This window comes from Ceratotherium simum, chromosome 7 (genome assembly GCF_057802395.1).
Source record: "Ceratotherium simum simum isolate JZ-2026a chromosome 7, ASM5780239v1, whole genome shotgun sequence".
NCBI lineage: Eukaryota > Metazoa > Chordata > Mammalia > Perissodactyla > Rhinocerotidae > Ceratotherium > Ceratotherium simum.
This window is the reverse complement of record NC_141906.1, coordinates 69,435,425-69,457,076: the sequence shown is the minus strand read 5'-3', so window position 1 is coordinate 69,457,076 and position 21,652 is coordinate 69,435,425. Positions and strand designations below refer to the sequence as shown.

Sequence of the window (21,652 nt, the reverse complement as noted above, 5' to 3'; positions counted from 1 at the left end):
TTTCTCTTTATTTCTACTAATTTCTCTATCTGAAGACTGAACTATTCTTTTTTTTAGGTATACATCATTATGTATCAATTTCTGTGTAGACTACATCATATCATGTTCATCATCCAAAGACTAATTACCATCCATCACCATACACCAGTGCCCTTTTACTCCTTCCACCCTCCCCTCTGCCCCCTTCCCCTCTAGTAACCACCAATCTAATCTCTGTATCTATGTGTTTGTTGTTGTGAACTATTCTTAAAGGGAAAAAAATAGACCTCTCCCTGGTACTGCCAGTAGGTTTATCTTCTAAGCATAGACACCAGACTACTCTCTCTCCCTAAGCATCACGAAAAACGTAGGGAAAGGAACAGATAAGAGTTCCTTAACCAAGCCCTGGCAGTTAGTCAGGGCCTTCAAGGTAGCCTGCGGTGAAGGGAGGCCAGGCGTCAATTCCCGGAGAGAGAGAGGAAAGAGTTGATTTCCATCTTTAAGAAAAAGTGCTCAGGGGCTGGCCTGGTAGCGCAGCAGTTAAGTGCGCCTGCTCCGCTTCCACGGCCTGCAGGTTCAGATCCTGGGCACCCACGAACGCACGGCTTGTCAAGCCATGCTGTGGCGGCGTCCCATATAAAGTAGAGGAAGATGGGCACAGATGTTAGCCCAGGGCCAATCTTCCTCAGCAAAAAAGACCAGGATTGGCATCAGATGTTAGCTCAGGGCTGATCCTCCTTACACACACACACACACACACACGTGCTCATCTCAATAAAACTGGGAAAAAGAAAGAAAAGCGTGCTCTCCAAGGACTGTGCACATTTCTAGGGGGCTGTAAAGTACAGGGGAGGGGGTGAAGAGCGCCAGGTGCTTCAATTCTGACAGAAGCAGGAAAGAAGGGAACATGTACAAGTTTTAACAGAACAAAAAACATGAGGCGGTAAATATATGCTCGATCTATTAAAGTCTCACAAATTAAGCGTCTTTTGTGTGTAGCGTTTCGCAGATTGGAATATTCTTTCTCATACAAATGGGGCTTAGAGTGAGGAGTCCAAGCCAAATCCTACCACTAATTCAAGTGTTATCTCTGACCCATCAGCAAACGTCTCTTTTGGTGGCTTTGGTTTCCTCGGGGAAACAAAGGGGATGGGGATGGACTAAGCCTGCAGCGCAGCCATTCTGATTTACCTGCCCACCTAGAGCAGTTCCATACCAACCAGCAAGCGAGCGCCTCTTCCGCGTGGCTGCGGAAGGGATGCCGGTCATGCCCACTCCTCGGCCGGCCGGGGCTCCCCAAGTGACTGGAAGAGAGCAGAATGCGGGACTGTCCGTGCGCCGACTAGCTCCCGACCCCGCCAGACAGAGACATCCAGCGCCGAGGCCGGAAAAGCTCCCCGAGCGCACCCGGGAGGGCGCCCGGCCCCGTGACGTGGCCCAACGCCGGGTCGGCGTGGGCGGTTCTCTCCCAACTGGCTGCCTGGCCCCTCCGCCGCCTCCCCGGCAGCAGCAGGAGACGGAGGAGGGGCGGGCCTAGGACGTGGCCCAATGGGCGCGCGCGCCGGAGCGGCGGGGGCGGGGCCGGGCGCGCGGCGCAGGCCGGAGCGGCGCAGGCTCCAATGAGCGCACGCCGCGTCCGGGGCCGGCTGATGTGCGAGACGCCGCCAAGAGGTTGGTGGCTAATGTAACAGCAAACCGAGGGGAGTTGTGAAGGGCGCGGGCTGGGGGGCGCGCTGTTGGCCTCGTGGGGACGTCTGCCGCCGCGTTTGTCCCCGAGCTGGGGCCACAGGAGCGGAGGCAAGAGGTAGCGGGGGTGGGGATGGCGACGAGGGCCGGCCACCCCTCCTAGAGGAGGCAACGTGCTGGCTCTGGGGGCGGGTCGGTAGCGGGAGCGAGGGCCCCGCGGACGCCGGTGGTCTTGGCCCCGCAGCTCAGCCCCCGGGGAGCCCCCACGCCTGAGGGGTGGGCCGGTACACGTTTCCGGGAGTGGGAGCCGTCGCCTTTCTCAGGTGAAGCTTAGGTGAACTTGGGGTCCTCGGTACCCGCCCGGCGAGAGACCCTACCGTTCCAGGCGCAGCGTCTGTGTAGGCAGCGGGGTTGGGGGGTGGAATGGGGAAGGGAGGCGGGCGGGACAACCCGAAGGGGTGCCGAGGAGGATTCAGGCCCTCCTTCCATCTCAGCCTCTCCCAACGTCATCATCTCTCAGTTCCTGGCCAGGCCTAGCTTGGCTTTCCCCACCAGTGGGGGAGCTCCAGGTGTGAGCCCTGGGCAGGGATCCCTGGCCACACCCCAGGTGTCTGACAGCAGGGACAGTGCTAGGGTGCCCCAGTTACTGCCTATGCAGCTGATGGGAGGCTCTGGTCCTCTGTCTCCTGTCCTGTTTCCTTCCCTGTTTAGGGATGTGGAGGATGGAGCCCAGGACTCACTCAGGCTTTTTCACCTAGGCCTATGTGTGGGCACTTCTGGGGATGATTACAGTGGTTGGTCTTCATCAGGAGAGAGGGGAGGGGATGTAGACTGCCTCTACTCTGGGTGAGAAGGGAGTAGGTATGAATCTTAAAGCTTCTCTGTTCTGGATGAGGTTCTGTCTCCTTCACTCAGGGCATCCAGTTACAAGTGTTGTTTTTCTCCTCCCCCAGGGACACAATGGCAGCCATGGTCAGGAGGCAGAGGCAGAGGCCAAGGAGGCTAGCCTGTTGGGCGTTGATGGCTGTGCTCCTGGCAGACTTCTTGGCACTGAGTGGTATGTACCCCAGCAGAGGGATCAAAAGAAGAATAAATGAATGAATGATGAATGACACGTGGTGGGAAGGGGGAATGAGGCTCTTGGTTGGAAGCCTCTGGACTCTTGAGTTGCTGGACCCAGGCCTTTTTCTTTGTTTTTTGCTATCTTACCTTCTCCATGGAAAGTGGTGTGCTTTGATGAGAGGGGCCTCAGGAAGGTGGGGGAAGTGGGGCTTATTGACAAATTTGTTTCCCCTTCAGACACGTTGGCAGTGATGTCTGTGGACCTGGGCAGCGAGTCTATGAAGGTGGCCATCGTCAAACCTGGAGTGCCCATGGAAATTGTCTTGAATAAGTGAGGGCGGCCCTGGTGTCAGGGATGGGGAAAGAGGGAGTCTAAGCTCCAAACTGGTGTGTGTTCTTCATAGTACCCACACTAGACTTTGGTGTCTGGGTGACTTATTGCATGGGGGATGTTGAGGCTCCTGGATCCACACCCTGCTGTAGGCAATTGGGCCCAATGTCTCTTTTTTGTGTGTGTGAGGAAGATTAGCCCTGAGCTAACATCCGTTGCCAATCCTCCTCTTTTTGCTGAGGAAGACCGGCCCTGGGCTAACATCCGTGCCCATCTTCCTCTACTTTATACGGGACGCCGCCACAGCATGGCTTGATAAGCGATGCATCGGTCCACGCACCGGGGATCCAAACCCACGAAGCCCGGGCCGCGGAGTGGTGGAGCACGGGAACTTAACCACTACGCCACGGAACTGGCCCCGCCCAATGTCTCTTTTCCTCAGGGAATCCCGGAGGAAAACCCCGGTGATTGTGACCCTGAAAGAAAATGAAAGATTCTTTGGAGACAGTGCCGCAAGCATGGTGAGCTAGCAACCCACCTCTTCTCAAAAGCGGTGGGCAGAGGAGAGGAGAGGAGATAACAGACCCCAGAGTCTATTCCCTTATCAGTCTCTGATGGAAGAGGTAGGTGATGGAGCTTGGGAAGCCTAATACTCTGATCCTTCTTTACCTCCTCTCAGGCTATCAAGAATCCGAAGGCTACACTGCGTTACTTTCAGCACCTCCTGGGGAAGCAGGAGGGTAACCCCCATGTGGCCCTTTACAGAGCCCGTTTCCCGGAGCACGAGCTAGGCTTCGACCCACAGAGGCAGACTGTGCACTTCAAAATCAGCCCGTGAGTGCTCTGCTGGGGAAGGTGGCCTCAGCAGGCCTGATGGGCTCCTGATTGGCATGCGCTCATGATTGTCTTTGCCTTAATGCCTGGCTTTCCAGACATGGCCTCTAACTACCTGTCTCCCCACAGGCAGCTGCAATTCTCACCTGAGGAGGTACTGGGCATGGTTCTCAATTACTCTCGTTCCCTGGCTGAAGATTTTGCAGGTGAGCGGCCAGGGTGGGGGCCTGTGGGGGCCAGGTTCCCTAAGATCTCAAATGGGGGCAGTTTTGCCTCCCAGGGAACATTTGGCAATGTGTGAAGACATTTTTGGTTGTCACAACTGGGGAGCAGCTACTAGCATCTAGTGGGTAGAGGCCGGGGGTGCTGCCAAACATCCTACAATGCACAGGACAACCCACATTTAATTCTGTTTTAGAATTATCTGGCCCACGATGTCAGTAGTACTAAGACTGGGAAACCCTTGTCTAAGGTACGGAGCTGGTGGGAACCCTATTCTGTTGTCTCCTGTAGAGCAGCCCATCAAGGATGCAGTGATCACCGTGCCAGCCTTTTTCAATCAGGCAGAGCGCCGGGCCGTGTTGCAGGCCGCTCGCATGGCCGGCCTCAAAGTGTTGCAGCTCATCAATGACAACACTGCCACCGCCCTCAGCTACGGTGTCTTCCGCCGGAAAGATATCAACAGCACTGCCCAGGTGAGCCAGGGAGGAACTTCTTTTTTTTTTTTTTTTTTTTTTTTTAATTTTTTGTTTATTGCAGTAACATTGGTTTATAACATTGTAAAAATTTCAGGTGTACATCATTGTACTTCTATTTCTGCATAGATTACATCATGTTCACCACCAAAATACTAATTACAACCCATCACCACACACATGTACCCAATTATCCCTTTCACCCTCCTCCCTCCCCCCTTCCCCTCTGGTAACCACCAATCCAATCTCTGTCCCTATGTGTTTGTTTATTGTTGTTATTATCTACTACTTAATGAAGGAAATCATACGGTATTTGACCTTCTCAGGGAGGAACTTCTGACCAGACTTGCAGGGTGGCATGTTCTGAGGATGGAGGCCACTTGGCTCATTTTGCATGTTGTTTGCATGGCTGGCCCTGGGCAAAATGCAGCAACGGTTTTCCTCAGCCCGTGTTGGAGCTGTTCAGCTTTAGGTTGAGAGTTGGTGCAGCCCCTTGGAGGCAGGCAGGCACCCTGGAGTTGAATAAGGTTCCCGCGACACTTGCCTTGATGTCTCTACAGAATATCATGTTCTATGACATGGGCTCAGGCAGCACTGTTTGCACCATCGTGACCTACCAGACGGTGAAGACGAAGGAGGCAGGGATGCAGCCACAGCTACAGATCCGGGGAGTGGGGTAAGTGGGTGCTGTGAGGAGGGCTGCTGCACAGACACTTCCAGGTCGGAGATTTCTTGGAGGGACAACAGCCTCACTTCCCTGCTTCCTGCAGGGGTGCTCTCCTGGTTAAAGCATCAGTTGTTCTGGGGTACCTTTCCCAAAGAAAGAGGGGAAGATGGAGAGGAGGGAGGACAGCTTAGGAAGGTGGAAGTCAGGGAACTTCCTGAACTTCTGCTAAGGAAATTCACGAGGCTGTGGGCCATATGTGGGATGTCAGTCTTTTTTTTTGCTCTCTTGTCATTTCCAGTTTACTTAAATAACTTGTCACTGACATTGTCTTATTTCCTGAACCTGTCCTTTTCCATTCATCTCTACCACTTCCACCCTAGTTCAAGCCACCATCACCTGTTACCTGCAGAATTCCAGAGAAGATCTGCTTCTAGTGTGGCTTCCCTGCAGTTCTTTCTCCAACTTGCTGCCAGGGGATTCTTTGCCAACCTGATTGTAACCCATGTCTTAAAAACCCTTCATCAGCTCTGAACCTTTACCTTGGCCTATGAGGCTGTGTCAGTTGAGCCCTGACTCCTCCGCTTGTCTCAAATCCCAAGCCTCTTGCTCTCTGAGCTCCAGCCATACTTGCCCTCCTTTGGAACTTACTCCCCGTGCTCTTTCCCACCTCAGGGTCTTTGCACATACTGTTCCCTATGTCTAGAATGTTCTTTCCTCTCCCCTTCACCTAGTTAATTCCAGATCATCCTTCAGGTTTCAGCTTAAGCATCGCTTCTTCAGAGAACTTTCCCTGACATCTCTAAATAGCTGAAATTTCCCACGTTTGTGTTCTAATAGCATCGTCTGCCTCTCCTTTGTAACACATGTGGTAGTTAAAATTTCACATTTATATTATTATTTGATTGCTAGATTGTAAACTCCTTGACAGCGGGGACCCTATCTTTTTTTTTGCCTCTTTCAGTTGCATCACAGAAAGAAATACATGGTTGATGCCCAGTAAATACAGTTGAATGTGGGTAGATGAACTGTCACTGTGAGGTGTCAGCCTTGTGGGATGAGAGTCAGGTTCCTGTGTAGATGAAGGGACCCCGTGTGTTCCTCATACTTTTCCCTGTTCCCGTTCCTGCACAGGTTTGACCGCACCCTGGGAGGTCTGGAGATGGAGCTCCGGCTGCGTGAGCACCTGGCCAGGCTTTTCAATGAGCAACGCAAGGGCCAGAAGGCAAAGGACGTGCGGGAGAACCCCCGGGCCATGGCCAAGCTTCTGCGTGAGGCTAATCGACTCAAAACCGTGCTGAGTGCCAACGCTGACCACATGGCACAGGTGCCCACACACGGCTGGTTGAGGGCAAATATTCCCCACCCAGCGGATGGAGTACCTCACCATCCTGAGCTAGGCTACTTGTGCCTGGTGTGGCCCTTCCTTTCTTCCCGTGCCTCCTGTCATCCCCTCAAAGTCGTACCCACCCTGAGAGCAGGACCTGAATGAGAACTCTCTGACACTCCCCTTCCTCCCCCAGATCGAGGGCCTGGTGGACGATGTGGACTTCAAGGCAAAAGTGACTCGAGTGGAGTTTGAAGAGTTGTGTGCAGACTTATTTGAGCGGGTGCCTGGGCCTGTGCAGCAGGCCCTCCAGAGTGCTGAAATGAATTTGGTGAGGGGGTAGTCGGAGGTGGGCATGGGGTAGGAGACAAGTGGGATAGAAAGTGATTAGATGGTGGGGAGGTGGGAGCAGGAACCTTAAGGGAAGAGGCAGTGCTGAGGAGGAGGGTTAACTGCCTAGTGTCCCATCTCACATTCTTTCTCCCTCTGCAGGATGAGATTGAGCAGGTGATCCTGGTGGGTGGGGCCACTCGTGTCCCCAAAGTTCAGGAGGTGCTGCTGAAGGCTGTGGGCAAGTGAGTGTAGGGACTGGGGCATCGCGGCCGAGGCTCCAGGGCTAGGCAGCTGGAGGGCTGAGGGGAGGGAGGCCAGGCTGGGTGCTCCAGGATAGATGGTGCTAAAGCTTAGGCCTTTCACAGGGAGGAGCTAGGGAAGAACATCAATGCAGATGAAGCAGCCGCGATGGGGGCTGTGTACCAAGCAGCTGCGCTCAGCAAAGCCTTCAAGGTGAAGCCGTTTGTAGTCCGAGATGCGGTGATCTACCCCATCCTGGTGAGTAAGCCTGTCTGATCAGGTGACAGGCTCACGTTACCTCTCCAGGTGTGATCTCCCCTCCTGTCTGCTTTAGCCTGCCCTTTTGTTTTTCTGCCATTTGACATTCTCCACCCACCCTTACCCCAGAACCTGCTCTGGTTCTGCAGTGTGTCTTCTCTCTGCCTGCTGTGTAGGTGGAGTTCACAAGGGAGGTGGAAGAGGAGTCGGGGGTTCGCAGTCTGAAGCACAATAAGCGTGTTCTCTTCTCCCGGATGGGGCCTTACCCTCAACGCAAAGTCATCACCTTTAACCGCTACAGCCATGATTTCAACTTCCACATCAACTATGGTGACCTGGGCTTCCTGGGGCCAGAGGATCTTCGGTGAGGGGGTGGGGCAGGATGGAAGTTCTAGGAAGGGAGGATTTGGGGCCTGCAGGGCTGACACAGGGAAGCAGGCTGTAGGGTTAGGGTTGGGGTGAGCATCTTCTCTGGAGGGTGCCCATCCTCCTGAGTGTGTCCTCAGGGAGGGCCCCAATATCCCATGCCAGGAGGCTGTGTCATCTAGGGCTGGAGGCAGGCTGGGTGGGTTCCCCTGAACTGCTCTCTCCTCCCCAACCAGGGTGTTTGGCTCTCAGAATCTGACCACAGTGAAGCTAAAAGGTGTGGGTGAGAGCTTCAAGAAGTATCCCGACCACGAGTCCAAGGGCATCAAGGCTCACTTCAACCTGGATGAGAGTGGTGTGCTCAGCCTAGACAGGGTGAGAGCAGACGGAGACCTTGTGGACAGGGCAAGGGCCCAGCCCCACCAGACTTTTGCAGAGTGGTTCCACATGGTATTAGAACAGGATAAATGAAAAGGGTTTTGGAGTTGGTAAATCTTGGCTCTAGATGAAGCTGACCAGAGATCTGGTATCGGCCTTCTCAGAGCCTGTAAATGCTTGCAGACATTGTAAATTTCAGGATCTGTAGAATGGTTGAGGAACCCATTTTTGAAGAACAGTTCTGGGGAGTAATATTTATTACAACATACTATGGGAAATTATGCTCCGTTCTGTTGTTGAGTGGAGAAGTGTGGGCCTGTGGGGGAAAAAAGGAGCTATGATCCTGTCCTAAAGGGCTCATAATCAAAGGGGCTGGAGGTGACTTGATCCAAGAGCCGTTAGAAGAAGACAGGTGAGGGAATAGCCCAGCACAGCTGGAAGTCATGTGGATGTGCATAAGCAGACACCCACTGTGGCAGGATGTTCCTGGAGAAGAGGTGGGTTAGTATGTGCGTTTCTTCATCTTGAGTCCCTGTTTTCAGGTGGAGTCTGTGTTTGAAACTCTGGTGGAGGACAGCCCTGAAGAGGAATCTACTCTGACCAGTAAGATGAGCATGCACATGTGTGCATGTGCATATGTGTGAGAGAGAGAATATACTTGTATGCATTTTGGGGAGGTGGGCAGGCCTTGCCCTTGGGTTAGGAGATGTACTCACTGCTGTGGTCCCCTTTGAGTCCTTGACTTTCTTCCTTCTAGAACTTGGCAACACCATCTCCAGCCTGTTTGGAGGTGGTACTAAAGATACACCAGATACTAAAGAGAATGGTACTGACACTGTCCAGGTAAGGCCAGGAGGGAGCCGGGGGAGCATGGAGATGGTGTGTGGGGCCAGGTCGTGGCAGCAGAGGCAGGGAGTTGGGTGGGCATTCCAGCTGCCTAGGGTTTAACAGACTTCCCCTTCCTCTCAGCCCAACCATACCCTCCTCTGGACTCGGAGCTGTCCCTGTGCTCGAGCTCCAAGGCCCATTCTCCTCATGTCCTGTCTGACTAGACTGCTGCAGTCCAAACAGTCCCCTGCCCATTTCCATACAGTTATCATCTGTCTACCCATCTGTGTCGTGAGCAGTGAGCCCCTTCAAAGCAGGGCCTGGGAGCTCTGGCGTTGCTGGGCCGGTCCTGATCCAGAGGCTCTGCTGGTGACTGTTATCTGTGGGTGTGTCTGTGATTGTTCCCAGGAGGAAGAGGAAAGCCCTGCTGAGGGGAGCAAGGATGAGCCTGGAGAGCAAGCAGAACTCAAGGAGGAAGCTGAGGCCCCAATGGAGGATACCTCTCAGCCCCCACCCCCTGAGCCTAAGGGGGATGCAGCCCCTGAGGGAGAAAAGGCTGCGGAAAAAGAAAATGGGGAAAAGTCTGCGGCCCAGGTGAGCTGCAGGCAGAGTCAGAGGCTAAGGGAACAGATGCCTGCCTTGTTTCTTACCCGCAAGAGCCCTGCCTGTGGAGAATAGAAGGGCCCATGCTTTTCCTGACATCCTCATCTCTTTCCCCCAGAAGCCAAGTGAGAAGGGAAAGGCAGGGTCTGAGGGTGTTCCTCCAGCCCCAGAGGAAGAAAAGAAGCAGAAGCCTGCCCGCAAGCAGAGGATGGTAGAGGAGATTGGGGTGGAGCTGGTTGTTCTGGACCTGCCTGACCTGCCTGAGGACAAGCTGGCTCACTCGGCACAGAAGTGAGTAAAGACTGCGTGTGTGTGCAGAGTGTGGGCAGGTGTGGAATGGCGCCCCTGGGAGGGAGAGCTGTCTGACCCAGGGGCTGAGTTCAACATGCCATCTCCCTCATGCCTGCCTCTCCTTTGTCCTACAGACTTCAGGACTTGACACTCCGAGACCTAGAGAAGCAGGAACGGGAGAAAGCCGCCAACAGCTTGGAAGCTTTCATCTTCGAGACCCAGGTTGGTAGGCTGGGAGGCACACCTGCCCTGGCACCTGTGTCTGGGGAGGGTCTGGCTCTGCGAGCCTTGCCCTCAGGGGCTCACTGCATGCTTGCACTTGTGTGCCCCTCTCTAGGACAAGCTGTACCAACCTGAGTACCAGGAGGTGTCCACCGAGGAACAACGTGAGGACATCTCTGGGAAACTCAACGCTGCTTCCACCTGGCTGGAGGATGAGGGCTTTGGGGCCACCACAGTGGTGAGGGGCCTCCGGGAACATGGCGGGTGGGATGGGATTGCTCCTTCCTCTCCAAGGGTCAGAGAAAGTGAGAAGAGTGGGGATGTGAGGCCCTAAAGAAGGATATGGGGCTGGTTCCAGTCCTGTCACCCCTTCAACCTCTCTGCCCACTCCCACCCTCACCTCCAGATGTTGAAGGAGAAGCTGACTGAGCTGAGGAAGCTGTGCCAGGGGTTATTTTTTCGGGTGGAAGAGCGCAAGAAGTGGCCCGAACGTCTGTCTGCCCTCGATAATCTCCTCAACCATTCCAGCATGTTCCTCAAGTAAGCAGCCCCTTTGCCCTTTCTTCCTTGTTCAGTCCTGTCAAGCACTGACTCTTGTGCCCAACAGCTTCCAATGCCCCATACCCACACCCAGGACCCTCTTCTTCTTGGGCTGATTGTCTTCTCTCTGGCTTCCAGGGGGGCCCGTCTCATCCCTGAGATGGACCAGATCTTCACTGAGGTGGAAATGACAACGTTAGAGAAAGTCATCAATGAGACCTGGGTAATCCGTCTGTAAATACTTAACTGGATACTTACCTGGTGAGGTGTGCCATCCTAGACAGCGTGGGGGATGCAGAGAAACGGAGACTCAGCAGCCTCTGCCTCCTGGCTTAGCAGCTAACTGGGAAGGTAGAAGATGTCTGCATTTGAGGCCATGTGTGATTAGTCCCAAAGAAGGGTCATAGCCATGAGTTGTCAGACTGGAGGCACAATAGAGCCCACCCCTGTGAGGTTAGAGAAGGCTGCTTTGAGGAGCTGGAACTTGAGCTGGACTCAGAATGTGGCCAGGGTTTGGATAGGTGAGAATGACTTGTCAGGTGAAGCAGAAAGTGTTTTGGATGTGTGGAGACTTGCTGAACCAGAGCTCACAAGTGAAGAGATAGGAAGGGAATAATCGAGAGGTTCAGCTGTAGTTAGTCCAGAGTAATAGGATGTAAGGCAGAAATGTGTAGTTTGGGACTCCCTTGTGGAGGGTCTTGAATGCCAGTCTGAGCAGTCTGCTTACCCCTGTGGGAATGCCGGCCAGGGGTGGCAGCATGATTTGAGATCTGAGGGAAGAGCCTGAGGCTGGTTGGGGGTGTATTTCATCTGGGACAGAGACGTCTGCTCTCCCTGTGGCTGGCTCTGATCCTGTCCTGGCCTCACCCGCAGGCCTGGAAGAATGCAACTGTGGCTGAGCAGGCCAAGCTTCCTGCCACAGAGAAGCCCGTGTTGCTCTCAAAAGACATCGAGGCCAAGATGATGGCCCTGGACCGTGAGGTGCAGTATTTGCTCAATAAGGCCAAGTTTGCCAAGCCCCGGCCCCGGCCCAAGGACAAGAATGGGACCCGGGCAGAGCATCCCCTCAATGCCAGTGCCAGTGACCAGGAGGAGAAGGTCATCCCTCCACCAGGTGAGAGCAAGAGGCCTGGTTCCAGGGGCTATTGGGCAGGAAGAAGGCCTCCTTTCCCTCCTGGGACTACATTTTACTCCTGATTTCACTCCAGGCCAGACTGAAGATGCGAAGCCCATTTCAGAACCTGAGAAAGAGACTCGTGAGTTGGGGAAACTGATTGGGAATATGGACATCACTTATCCCAGGGGTTGGCAACTGGCAGGCACAGCCTGTTTCTGGACGGCCCAGGAGCTGTGAATGGCCTTTACGTTTTTAGAAGGTTATTAAAAAAAAAGAGAGAGACTATGCAAAGGGATTGAGTGTGGCCCACAACTCCTAAAATATTTACTGTCTGGCTCTTTACAGAAAAAGTTTGCCAACCCCACCGTTAGTCCCTTCCTCCTTTCTGCAGACTCTAACCTGTTCCTTCCCAAAAGCAGGATCTGAACCGGCAGATGCTGAACCTCTGGAGCTAGGAGGTCCTGGAGCAGGTGAGGGTGGAGCTGGGGGCGTGCCGGGAAGCCCAGTAGGGTCTCGGGGGAATATCTGCACAGAACTGGGGCCAGTCACCTCTATTTCACCTGCTGCCATTCTTTTGCTCTCCCCAACTCCCAACAGAATCTGAACAAAAGGAGCAGCCGACAGGACAGAAGCAAACTTTGAAGAATGATGAACTATAACCCCTGCCTCCCAGTTCCCCATTTGTCCCCACCCCTTTCTCCTACCACTTCTATTTATTAAACATCAAGGGTTGGGGGGAGGGGTTGGTCCTGCCCTCAGAGGCTTAAGTTCCTTTTCTCTCACCTGTGATTGGAGGTGTGGAGAAGTGGAAGGAAGGGACAGTTCACCAGTTCCTTCTGGAGTAGTTCTGTGGTTAAAACTGAAATTGTTCTGTTACCGAATCCCACCCCTGGTTCCCTACTCATCCAGGCCCTAATTTGGGAAAAATCACTATTGTGTCTTAATTCTTTGCCTGTGGGTAGGTGAGAGAATGGCTGTCAGTAGTTGACAGACCTGATGGTGGGAAGGATGTCTTGGCATATTAGAGTCTCCAGTCTTCTCTGATCATCCTTCCCTCCTTTCCTTTTCCACCGAGAAATCAATGTCACACAGGGGCCAGTGTCTATAGAGCCTTGGTTACCAGGTTTGGTTTCTGAGTGCCTATCTGTGCTCTTTCCTTCTCCAAGGTCTTCTCTTTTCCTAAAAACCCCCATCCCCCTCTGACTCCTTCCCATGGATTTCCTTGGCTTCCTGTTGCAAGGTGGGCAGTTCTCTGCCTCTTGCCCAAAGCCCGTCCATCTGGACCAGCTGAAATAAATCTAGATCGATTCCCACCCGCATGTACAACCCCTGGTGGCCAGAGTAGGCAAGGAGAAAGTGCAGAAGGGAATCCATCCACCTCTCCAGGGAGTGAGACGTGTGAAAACCCTGTAGCTCCCACCTCTGGACTCTTGGGCCCAGGAAAGCTGTGTGGAGTGGCTGGCGTGGGATGCCAGCATCCTGCAAGCACTGTCAAAATCTGGTCTTCCCTGAAGGCTGGTACCCCATGTCCCTTTGCCTGCCTGCCCCCTTCTCCTGCTGTTCTGCCCTCCCAGACAGAGCCTTTCCCTTGCCCCCTGGCCCCCTGGGCTGACCAAAATGTGCTTTCTACTGTGAGCCCCTATCCCAAGACCCTGGGAGAAGGAGAGACCATGGTGTGAATGTAAAAATGCCACCTCGCTCTCTTCAAGGCAGGCCTTGTGGGTGAAGGAAGAGGGTACGTGCTGGCCTTCCTTTCGTGCATTGCTCTGCTAGGATGGGTCCTTTTACCCACAATGCTAATGCTGGGGAGCCTGTCCTCCAGTATTCCGTCTGTAGCAGGGGCCGGGGCTAGCGCCCAGCCCCCAGGACAAGGGGGAGCCTGGTTGTGTCTTTTTCTTTTTTTCCTCTTTTTTTTTTTTTTTTTTTTTTTGCCACATTGGCAGAAATGAGGCTAAAGGGTCCCACCCACTCCTGTATGTTTGAATTCTTTTGCTATAGCAGTTGAGTCTGGTTGGACAGGTTTGAGTCAAATTGTACTTTGCTCCATTGTTAATTGAGAAACTGTTTCAATAAAATATTCTTTTCTACAGTTTTTGTGCTGAGTTTTTTTTGTTTTTTTTGTTTTTTTTGTGAGGAAGATCAGCCCTGAGCTAACATCCATGCTAATCCTCCTCTTTTTGCTGAGGAAGACCGGCTCTGAGCTAACGTCTATTGCCAATCCTCATTTTTTTTCCCCAGAGCCCCAGTAGATAGCTGTATGTCATAGTTGCACATCCTTCTAGTTGCTGTATGTGGGACACGGCCTCAGCGTGGCCAGAGAAGCGGTGCGTCGGTGCGCGCCCGGGATCCGAACCTGGGCTGCCAGTAGTGGAGCGCGCGCACTTAACCGCTAAGCCACAGGGCTGGCCCATGTGAGTTTTTAAAAATGTGTTTATTTCCTGCAAATCAAAACCACACTAAGATATCATCTTACACCTGTTAGAATGGCTATAATCACCAAGACAAAAAACAACAAATGCTGGAGAGGCTGTGGAGAAATGGGGACCCTGATCCACTGCTGGTGGGAATGCAAACTGGTGAAGCCTCTATGGAAAACAGTATGGAGATTCTTCAAAAAATTAAAAATAGAAATACCTCATGATCCAGCTATCCCACTACTGGGTATCTATCCAACGAACCTGAAATCAATAACGCGAAGAGGCTTATGCCCTCCTATGTTCATTGCAGCATTATTCACTAGCCAAGACATGGAAGCAACCCAAGAGTCCCTTGAGATGATTGGATGAAGAAGATGTGGTATATATATATACTATGGAATACTGCTCAGCCATTAAAAAAAGACAAAATCGTCCCATTTGCAACAACATGGATGGACCTGGAGGGTATTATGTTAAGCAAAATAACCCAGAAAGAGACGAACAATGCATGATTTCACTCATATGTGGAAGATAAACCAACACAGGGACAGATGGAACTGTTTGGTGGTTACTAGGGGCGTGGGGGGTGGGCACAAGGGGTGGAGAGATGCACTTATATGGTGACTGGCAAACAATAATGTACAATAAAAATTTCACAATAAAAAAATGTGTTTATTTCCTGAATATAAATAATACATGTTTATTATAGAAAATTTGGAAGATAGAAGTTTTAATAATAAAATTATGCATAATACTACCACCAAAACATTATTAACATTATGGACTTAGTTGAGATTCATATATCTAATTTTTTTTTCATGAAAATAAGACTGGTTTTATTTTTCTCCTTAAATTATTTGGACCCCTATGTCCAAATAATTTTTAGGTAACATCTGTTTTTGCAGTAACAACCCCATTTTACAAATAACCACCCCATTGACTGTTCATAGAGGTTCGCTAATTGGTCCAAGGAATCAGAGGTGTTAAGTGCCTCGGCGAGATTTGAACTTCGTTCTGACCCGTTAGTCCTTGCTCTTTCTACTCTGCCACAAGAGCATGTTGCTAGAGATTCGCCATTCGTAGCACAGTCTGTTTGGGTTGCTCATCGGTTGTGTTGGAGCCATATTTTACCAGAGAAAGCTCACTCTAGGCCTCTAGTCATTAATCATTTATATGTCTAAGCAGTTGAATAAATAATGACCATGAAGGTTATATTTTTCTCTAAAGGTTGAACAGGTCAGACAAGTTTTGAGCATGGGAGGCTTTTTTTTCTGGTAGACTATTTTTCAGAGCTGTTCTAGGTTCACAGAAAAATTGAGCAGAAAGTACAGAGAGTTCCCCTATAGGCCCTAGCCCCATACACACACTGCCTCCCCCACTTTCAATATCCCACACCAGAATGGGACATTTGCTACAGTGGACCCACATGTCATCACCCAAAGTCCATAGTTCACGTTAGGGTTCACTCTTGGCGGTGTACATTCTTCGGGTTTGGACAAATGTATAATGACATGTGTCTACCAGTACATGTCATACAGAATAGTTTCACTGCCCTAAAAACCCTCTGTGCTCTTGCCTATTCATCCATCACCCCCTGCCCTCTAACCCCTGGCAACCACAGATCTTTTTACTTTTTCCATAGTTTTGCCTTTACCAGAATGTCATATAGTTGGAATCATACATTATGTAGCCTTTTCAGGTTGGCTTCTTTCACTTAGTAGTATGCATTTAAGATTCCTCCATGTCTTTTCATGGCTTGATAGCTCATATCTTTTTAGCGCTGAATAATAGTCCATTATCTGGATGTATCACAGTTTATCCATTTACTTACTGAAGGACATCTTGGTTGTTTATCCAAGTTTTGGCACTTATGAATAAAGCTGCTATAAACATCCATGTTCAGGTTTTAAGTTTTTGACTCATTTGGGTATGTAATTTTAGATATATTTTTAAGTTAATATCATAAGCATGTCATTAGCAATTCTCGAATATAAAAGTACTGAATTTTTTAATAGCCATTGTTTTAAAGAGTCAATTTTGATTCCTCTAGTTTCCATCATTAGGTGGGCATTATTAACAACTTTGTGATCCACTGAATAGATATACCATAGTTTACTTAATCTTTCCTCTATTATTGCACACCTAGTGTGTTTCTGCTTTTCAGTTATAAACAACGACTACCTTTGGGCATAAGGTGGTTTTCATGATCTCTTAGGTTAGATTAGAAGATATGAATATTCGAGGCAGTGGTCCTCAACCAGTGGCAATTTTGCCAGGGGACATATAACAATGTCTGGAGACAATTTTGGCTATCACAACTGGGCGGGGAGGGAGCAGGGTTTACTGGTATCTAGTGGATAGATGTCAAGGATGATGCTCAATATCCTACAATGCACAGGACAGCCCCTCATCACAAAGAATACCCAGACAAAAATGTCAATAGTGCGGATATTGAGAAACCCTGGTTTAGGTTTTCAAGTCTTATCTTTGTTTAATTCTTTGCTAGTGTGTGTGGGAAGAGCACCATTCATTGATTAAGAACATGGGTTTTAGAGTCCAACAAATTAGGAACTTGGCAGTAACCTACTCCTGGCTGTGTTCCTAAGCCAAATCACTAGGCTTTGATTTTTATCTTTTTAAAGGAAGATGAGACGCAACCTCGCATGGTTTCTAAAATCAACACAGTATTGATACTTTAATTTTGCCAACCTGATAGATAAGAAGTGGCATCAACTTTATTTTATGATTGAGGTGAGCATCTTATTTAAGAGCCACGTGTATTTCCCTTCTCTGTGACATGTTGCTTCCTATCCTTTGCCATTTTTCTATTAGGTTGGTGGTCTTAATGATTTTTAAGATTTCTTTATCTATTAAGGAAATCAGTCCTTAGTCCATGAGTTGTAAATATATCTTATCCAGTTTACATTTTGTCTTTGTATATGATGATCATAAAGAAATTTATTTTAGGTAGAATTTGCCAATATTTTTTGTGTGGCTTTTAGGTGTATGTTGTACTTAGGCCTTCCCCACTCCAAGATTATAGGAATTTTTCCATGTTTTCATCTAATACTTTTGGTTCTACTTTTTTGTATTTAGACCTTTTAAGCCACCTAGAATTTATTTTAGTATAAACTGTGAAGTGGTAATCCAGTTAGCCGGGTGTTCCAATACCATTTATTGAAATCCATTTTTTCTAGGCTGATATGGAAAGCCACCTTTAACATATAAGAGTTCTCAGATGTATCTGGGCTTATATTGGAATTTTTAAATCTGTTTCAATGATATGTTTCTTGTTTCCAGTAACGCATAGGTTTAATTATTATAGTTTTTATAATTTTTAATAACCTCATTACACTTTTAAAAAATTTCTTGAGTGTTCTTATTTATTTTTGCCTAAGAACTTTAGAATATCTGAGAGGTAGCAAGACTGTCTGGACTTACATCCTGACTGCTGCTTATTAGCCCTATGACTTTGGCAAGTCTCAACCTCTGTGGCTCAGTTTTCTCATAAAAATTGAACCTACCTCATAGGGTTGTTGTAAGAATTAACTGAAATAACATGGAAAAGCTCTTAGGACAGTGCGAGGCACATAATAAGCACTACCTAATTGTTTGCTATTCTTATTAACCCGTTTAAGAACCCTGAAACAAAATTATAGATGATAGCAACATACGGATGGTAAGTAGAGGAATTAAGACTAAGGAATTTACTTTGTTGAGGGGATGATACCAATTTTGAAAAGCTTAAGGAATTGATAGAGAAAAAAATAAATATAAGTATGGGTCTTAATAATTAAGGATATGCTGCCTACAATTTAGATCAAAGACACAAATAGGTTAAAAGTGAAAATATGGAAAATGATATTCCACACAAATAGTAACCAAAAGACAGATGGGATGGCTATCCTAATTTCAGACAAAACAGACTTTAAGGGAAAAAACTGTAATAGACAAAGACATTATATATTAATAAAAGAGTACATTAATCAAGAAGATATAGCAGTTATAAACATATGCACCAAACAATATATGAAGCATACAATGACAGAATTGAAGGGAGAAATAGTTCCACAATAATAGTTGAGACTTCAATACGCCACTTTCAGTAATGGATGGAACATCTAGAAGAAAGATCAGTAAGGAAACAGAGAACTTAAACATCACTATAAATCCATTTGATGTAACAGACTCCACCCAATAATAGAATGCTCCACCCAACAACAGCTGAATGCACATTATTCTCTAGTGTACATGGAACATAATCCAGGATAGACCATATTTTAGGCCACAGAACAAGTCTCCATAAATCTTAAAAGACTGAAATCATACAAAGTATCTTCACTGACACAATGGAATGAACCTAGAAGTCAATAACAGAAGGAAAACTGGAAAATTCACACATATGTGGAAATTAAACAATATAGTCTTAAATAACCAATGGATCAAAGAAGAAATCACAAGAGAAATTAGAAAATACCTGGAGACAAGTGAAAATAAAAACAGAGACAGTAGAAAGATCAGTGGTTTCCAGGGGTTGGAGGGAGGGAAGGATGCACAGGCAGACAACAGAGCATTTTCAGGGCAGTGAAACTACTCTGTATAATACCATAATGGAGGGTACATGTCATTGCACATTTGTCAAAACCCACAAAATGTTCACTGCCAAGAGTGAACCCTAATGTAAACTGTAGGCTTTGGGTGATAATGATGTGTCAATGTAGGTTCAATTGTAACAACTATACCACTCTGGTGTAAGATGTTGATAGTGGTAGAGGCTGTGCATATGTGGGGCCAGGGGATATATGGGAACTCTCTGTACCATCTGTTCAAGTTTGCTGTAATAAGTAAAGTCTGTGAAAAACACACACACACATACAACATACCAAACCTTGTGGGATTCAGTGAAAGCAGTGCAGAGAAGGAAATTTATAGCTGTAAATTCCTACATACAAAAAGAAGAATATCAACAATCTAACTCCATACCATAAGGAACTAGAAAAAGAAAAGCAAACTACCCCAAATGTAACAGATGGAAAGAAATAATAAAGATTAGAGTAGAGATAAACAAAATAGAGAACAGAAAAAAAATATAGAATCAATGAAACCAAAAGCTAGTTCTTTGAAAAGATCAATGAAATTGACAAATCTTTAGCTCAATTGATAAAATAGAAAAGAGAGAGAGAGAAGACTCAAATTACTAAAATCAGAAGTGAAAAAGGGGACATTACTGCCAACTTTACAAAAACAAAAAGGGTTGTAAGAGAATACTAAGAATAACTGTTTGCCAACAAAGTAGATAACGTAGATGAAATGGACAAATTCCTAGAAACACACAACCTACCAAAACTGACTCAAGAAGAAATAGAAAACCTGAATAGACCTATAAGGAGTAAGGAAATTCAATCAGTAATCAAAAACCTCCAATAAAGAAAACTCCAGGGCCTGCCCTGTGGCTTAGCAGTTAATTGCGTGCGCTCCGCTACTGGCGGCCCGGGTTCGGATCCCAGGTGCGCACCGACACACCGCTTCTCCGGCCATGCTGAGGCCGCGTCCCACATACAGCAACTAGAAGGATGTGCAACTATGACGTACAACTGTCTACTGGGGTTTTGGGGGAGAAAGAAAAAGGAGGAGGATTGGCAATGGATGTTAGCTCAGTGCTGATCTTCCTCACACACACACAAAAAGAAAACTCCAGGAACAGATGGCTTCACTGGTGAATTCTACGAAACATTTAAAGAAGAATTAACACCAATCCTTCTCAAACCCTTCCCAAAAATTGAACAGAAGGGAACACTTCCTAATTTATTCTATGAGGCAAGCATTAGCCTGATACTGGAGCCAGAACAAGACACTACAAGAAAAGAAAACTAGATCAACATCCCATATGAAATAAGAGGCAAAATGTCCTCAGAAAAATACTAGCTAACTGAATTAAGCAGCATATTAAAAGGATTATATATCATGACCAAATGAGACTTATCTCGGGAATGCAAGGGTGGCTTAATATATGAAAATCAGTTGATGTAATACATCATATTAACAGGATGAAGGAAAAAGGACACATGATGCAGAAAAAGCACTTGACAAAGTCCATCACCCTTTCATGATAAAAACACTTAAAAACTAGGAATAGAAGGGCATTTTCTCAACATGATGCCATACATGAAAAACTCACAATGAACATCATACTCAATGATGAGAGACTGAAAGCTTTTCCTCTAAGATTGAGAAAAAGACAAGGATGTTTGCTTTCACCACTTCTACTTAACATAGTAGCCAGAGAAATTAGGCAAGAAAAAGAAATAAAAGGTTGGGACCAGCCCAGCGGCATAGTGGTTAAGTTCGTGTGCTCTGCTTCGTCGGCCTGGGGTTCACAGGTTCGGATCCTGGGTGCGGACCTCTGCGCCACTCATCAAGCCATGCTGTGGTGGTGTCCCACATACAAAATAGAGCAAGATGGGCACAGGTGTTAGCTCAAGGCTAATCTTCCTTAGTAAAAAGAGGAGGATTGGCAATAGATGTTAGCTCAGAGCCAGTCTTCCTCACAAAAACAAAAAAAGAAATAAAAGGCATCCAAATTGGAAAGGAAGAAGTAAAACTATCTCTGTTCACAGATGACTTGATCTTATACACAGAAACTCTCAATAATCCACAGAAAATCTCTTAGAGCTAATAAACAAATCCGACAAAGTAGCAGGATACAAAATCAACACTCAAAAATCAGTTGTATTGGGCCGGCCCCGTGGCCTAGCAGTTAAGTGCTCGCACTCCGATGCTGGCGGCCCGGGTTTGGATCCCGGGCGTGCACCGACACATCTCCGGCCATGCTGAGGCCGCGTCCCACATACAGCAACTAGAAAGATGTGTAACTATGACATACAACTATCTACTGGGGCTTTGGGGGAAAAATAAATAAATAAATAAATAATTATTAAAAAAAAAAATCAGTTGTATTTCTATACACTGATGATAAACAAACCCAAAAAGGAAATTGAGAAAAAAATTCCATTTACAATAGAATCAAAAAGAATAAAATACTGGGGCCAGCCCTGTGACATACGGTTATGTGCGCGCGCTCCGCTGCTGGCGGCCCGGGTTCCGATCCCAGGCACGCACCGATGCACCGCTTGTCAGGCCACGCTGTGGCGGCATCCCATATAAAGTGGAGGAACATGGGCACAGATGTTAGCCCAGGGCCAGTCTTCCTCAGCAAAAAGAGGAGGATTGGCACGGATGTTAGCTCAGGGCTGATCCTCACACACACACACACACACACACACACACACACACACAGAATAAAATACTTAGGAAAAATTTAACTAAGGAGATACAAGACTTATGTATTAAAAACTACAAAGCAGGGGCTGGCCCCGTGGCTTAGCAATTAAGTGCGTGCGCTCTGCTGCTGGTGGCCTGGGTTCGGATCCCGGGTGCGCACCGATGCACCACTTCTCTGGCCATGCTGAGGCCGCATCCCA

The 21,652-nt window shown here is 48.2% G+C and overlaps 1 protein-coding gene across 4 annotated transcripts; it reads left to right on the top strand.

Moving 5' to 3' along the window:
- The first annotated feature begins 1,565 nt into the window (after positions 1–1,565).
- On the top strand, positions 1,566–13,843 carry HYOU1 (hypoxia up-regulated 1). Of its 4 annotated transcripts, none has more exons than XM_004427233.3 (26): positions 1,566–1,650; positions 2,619–2,722; positions 2,965–3,058; positions 3,501–3,579; positions 3,738–3,892; positions 4,022–4,098; positions 4,406–4,587; positions 5,148–5,263; positions 6,386–6,578; positions 6,775–6,909; positions 7,071–7,153; positions 7,277–7,409; positions 7,586–7,773; positions 8,012–8,150; positions 8,696–8,756; positions 8,911–8,996; positions 9,390–9,575; positions 9,703–9,875; positions 10,010–10,097; positions 10,213–10,335; positions 10,504–10,637; positions 10,776–10,860; positions 11,511–11,751; positions 11,846–11,893; positions 12,174–12,224; positions 12,352–13,843. In XM_004427233.3, the coding sequence occupies exons 2-26, from the start codon at positions 2,626–2,628 to the stop codon at positions 12,411–12,413; spliced, it is 3,009 nt and encodes a 1,002-aa protein (XP_004427290.1). In that variant the 5' UTR covers positions 1,566–1,650; positions 2,619–2,625; the 3' UTR covers positions 12,414–13,843. The 4 variants fall into 4 exon arrangements, with proteins under 4 accessions (XP_004427290.1, XP_087289928.1, XP_014640548.1 ...); XM_087433802.1 differs by lacking the exon at positions 1,566–1,650 and adding an exon at positions 1,664–1,783 and having other exon boundaries at positions 9,706–9,875; XM_014785062.2 differs by lacking the exon at positions 1,566–1,650 and adding an exon at positions 1,664–1,783.
- Positions 13,844–21,652: the final 7,809 nt, after the last annotated feature.

Bases quoted from the DNA above. Each gene is read 5' to 3' on its own strand.
- HYOU1 (XM_004427233.3), top strand. From the start codon at position 2,626: ATGGCAGCCATGGTCAGGAGGCAGAGGCAGAGGCCAAGGAGGCTAGCC. The intron at 7,774-8,011 runs GTGAGGGGGTGG...CTCCCCAACCAG, and splicing joins CTGGGGCCAGAGGATCTTCG to GGTGTTTGGCTCTCAGAATC. The intron at 11,752-11,845 runs GTGAGAGCAAGA...ATTTCACTCCAG, and splicing joins GAAGGTCATCCCTCCACCAG to GCCAGACTGAAGATGCGAAG.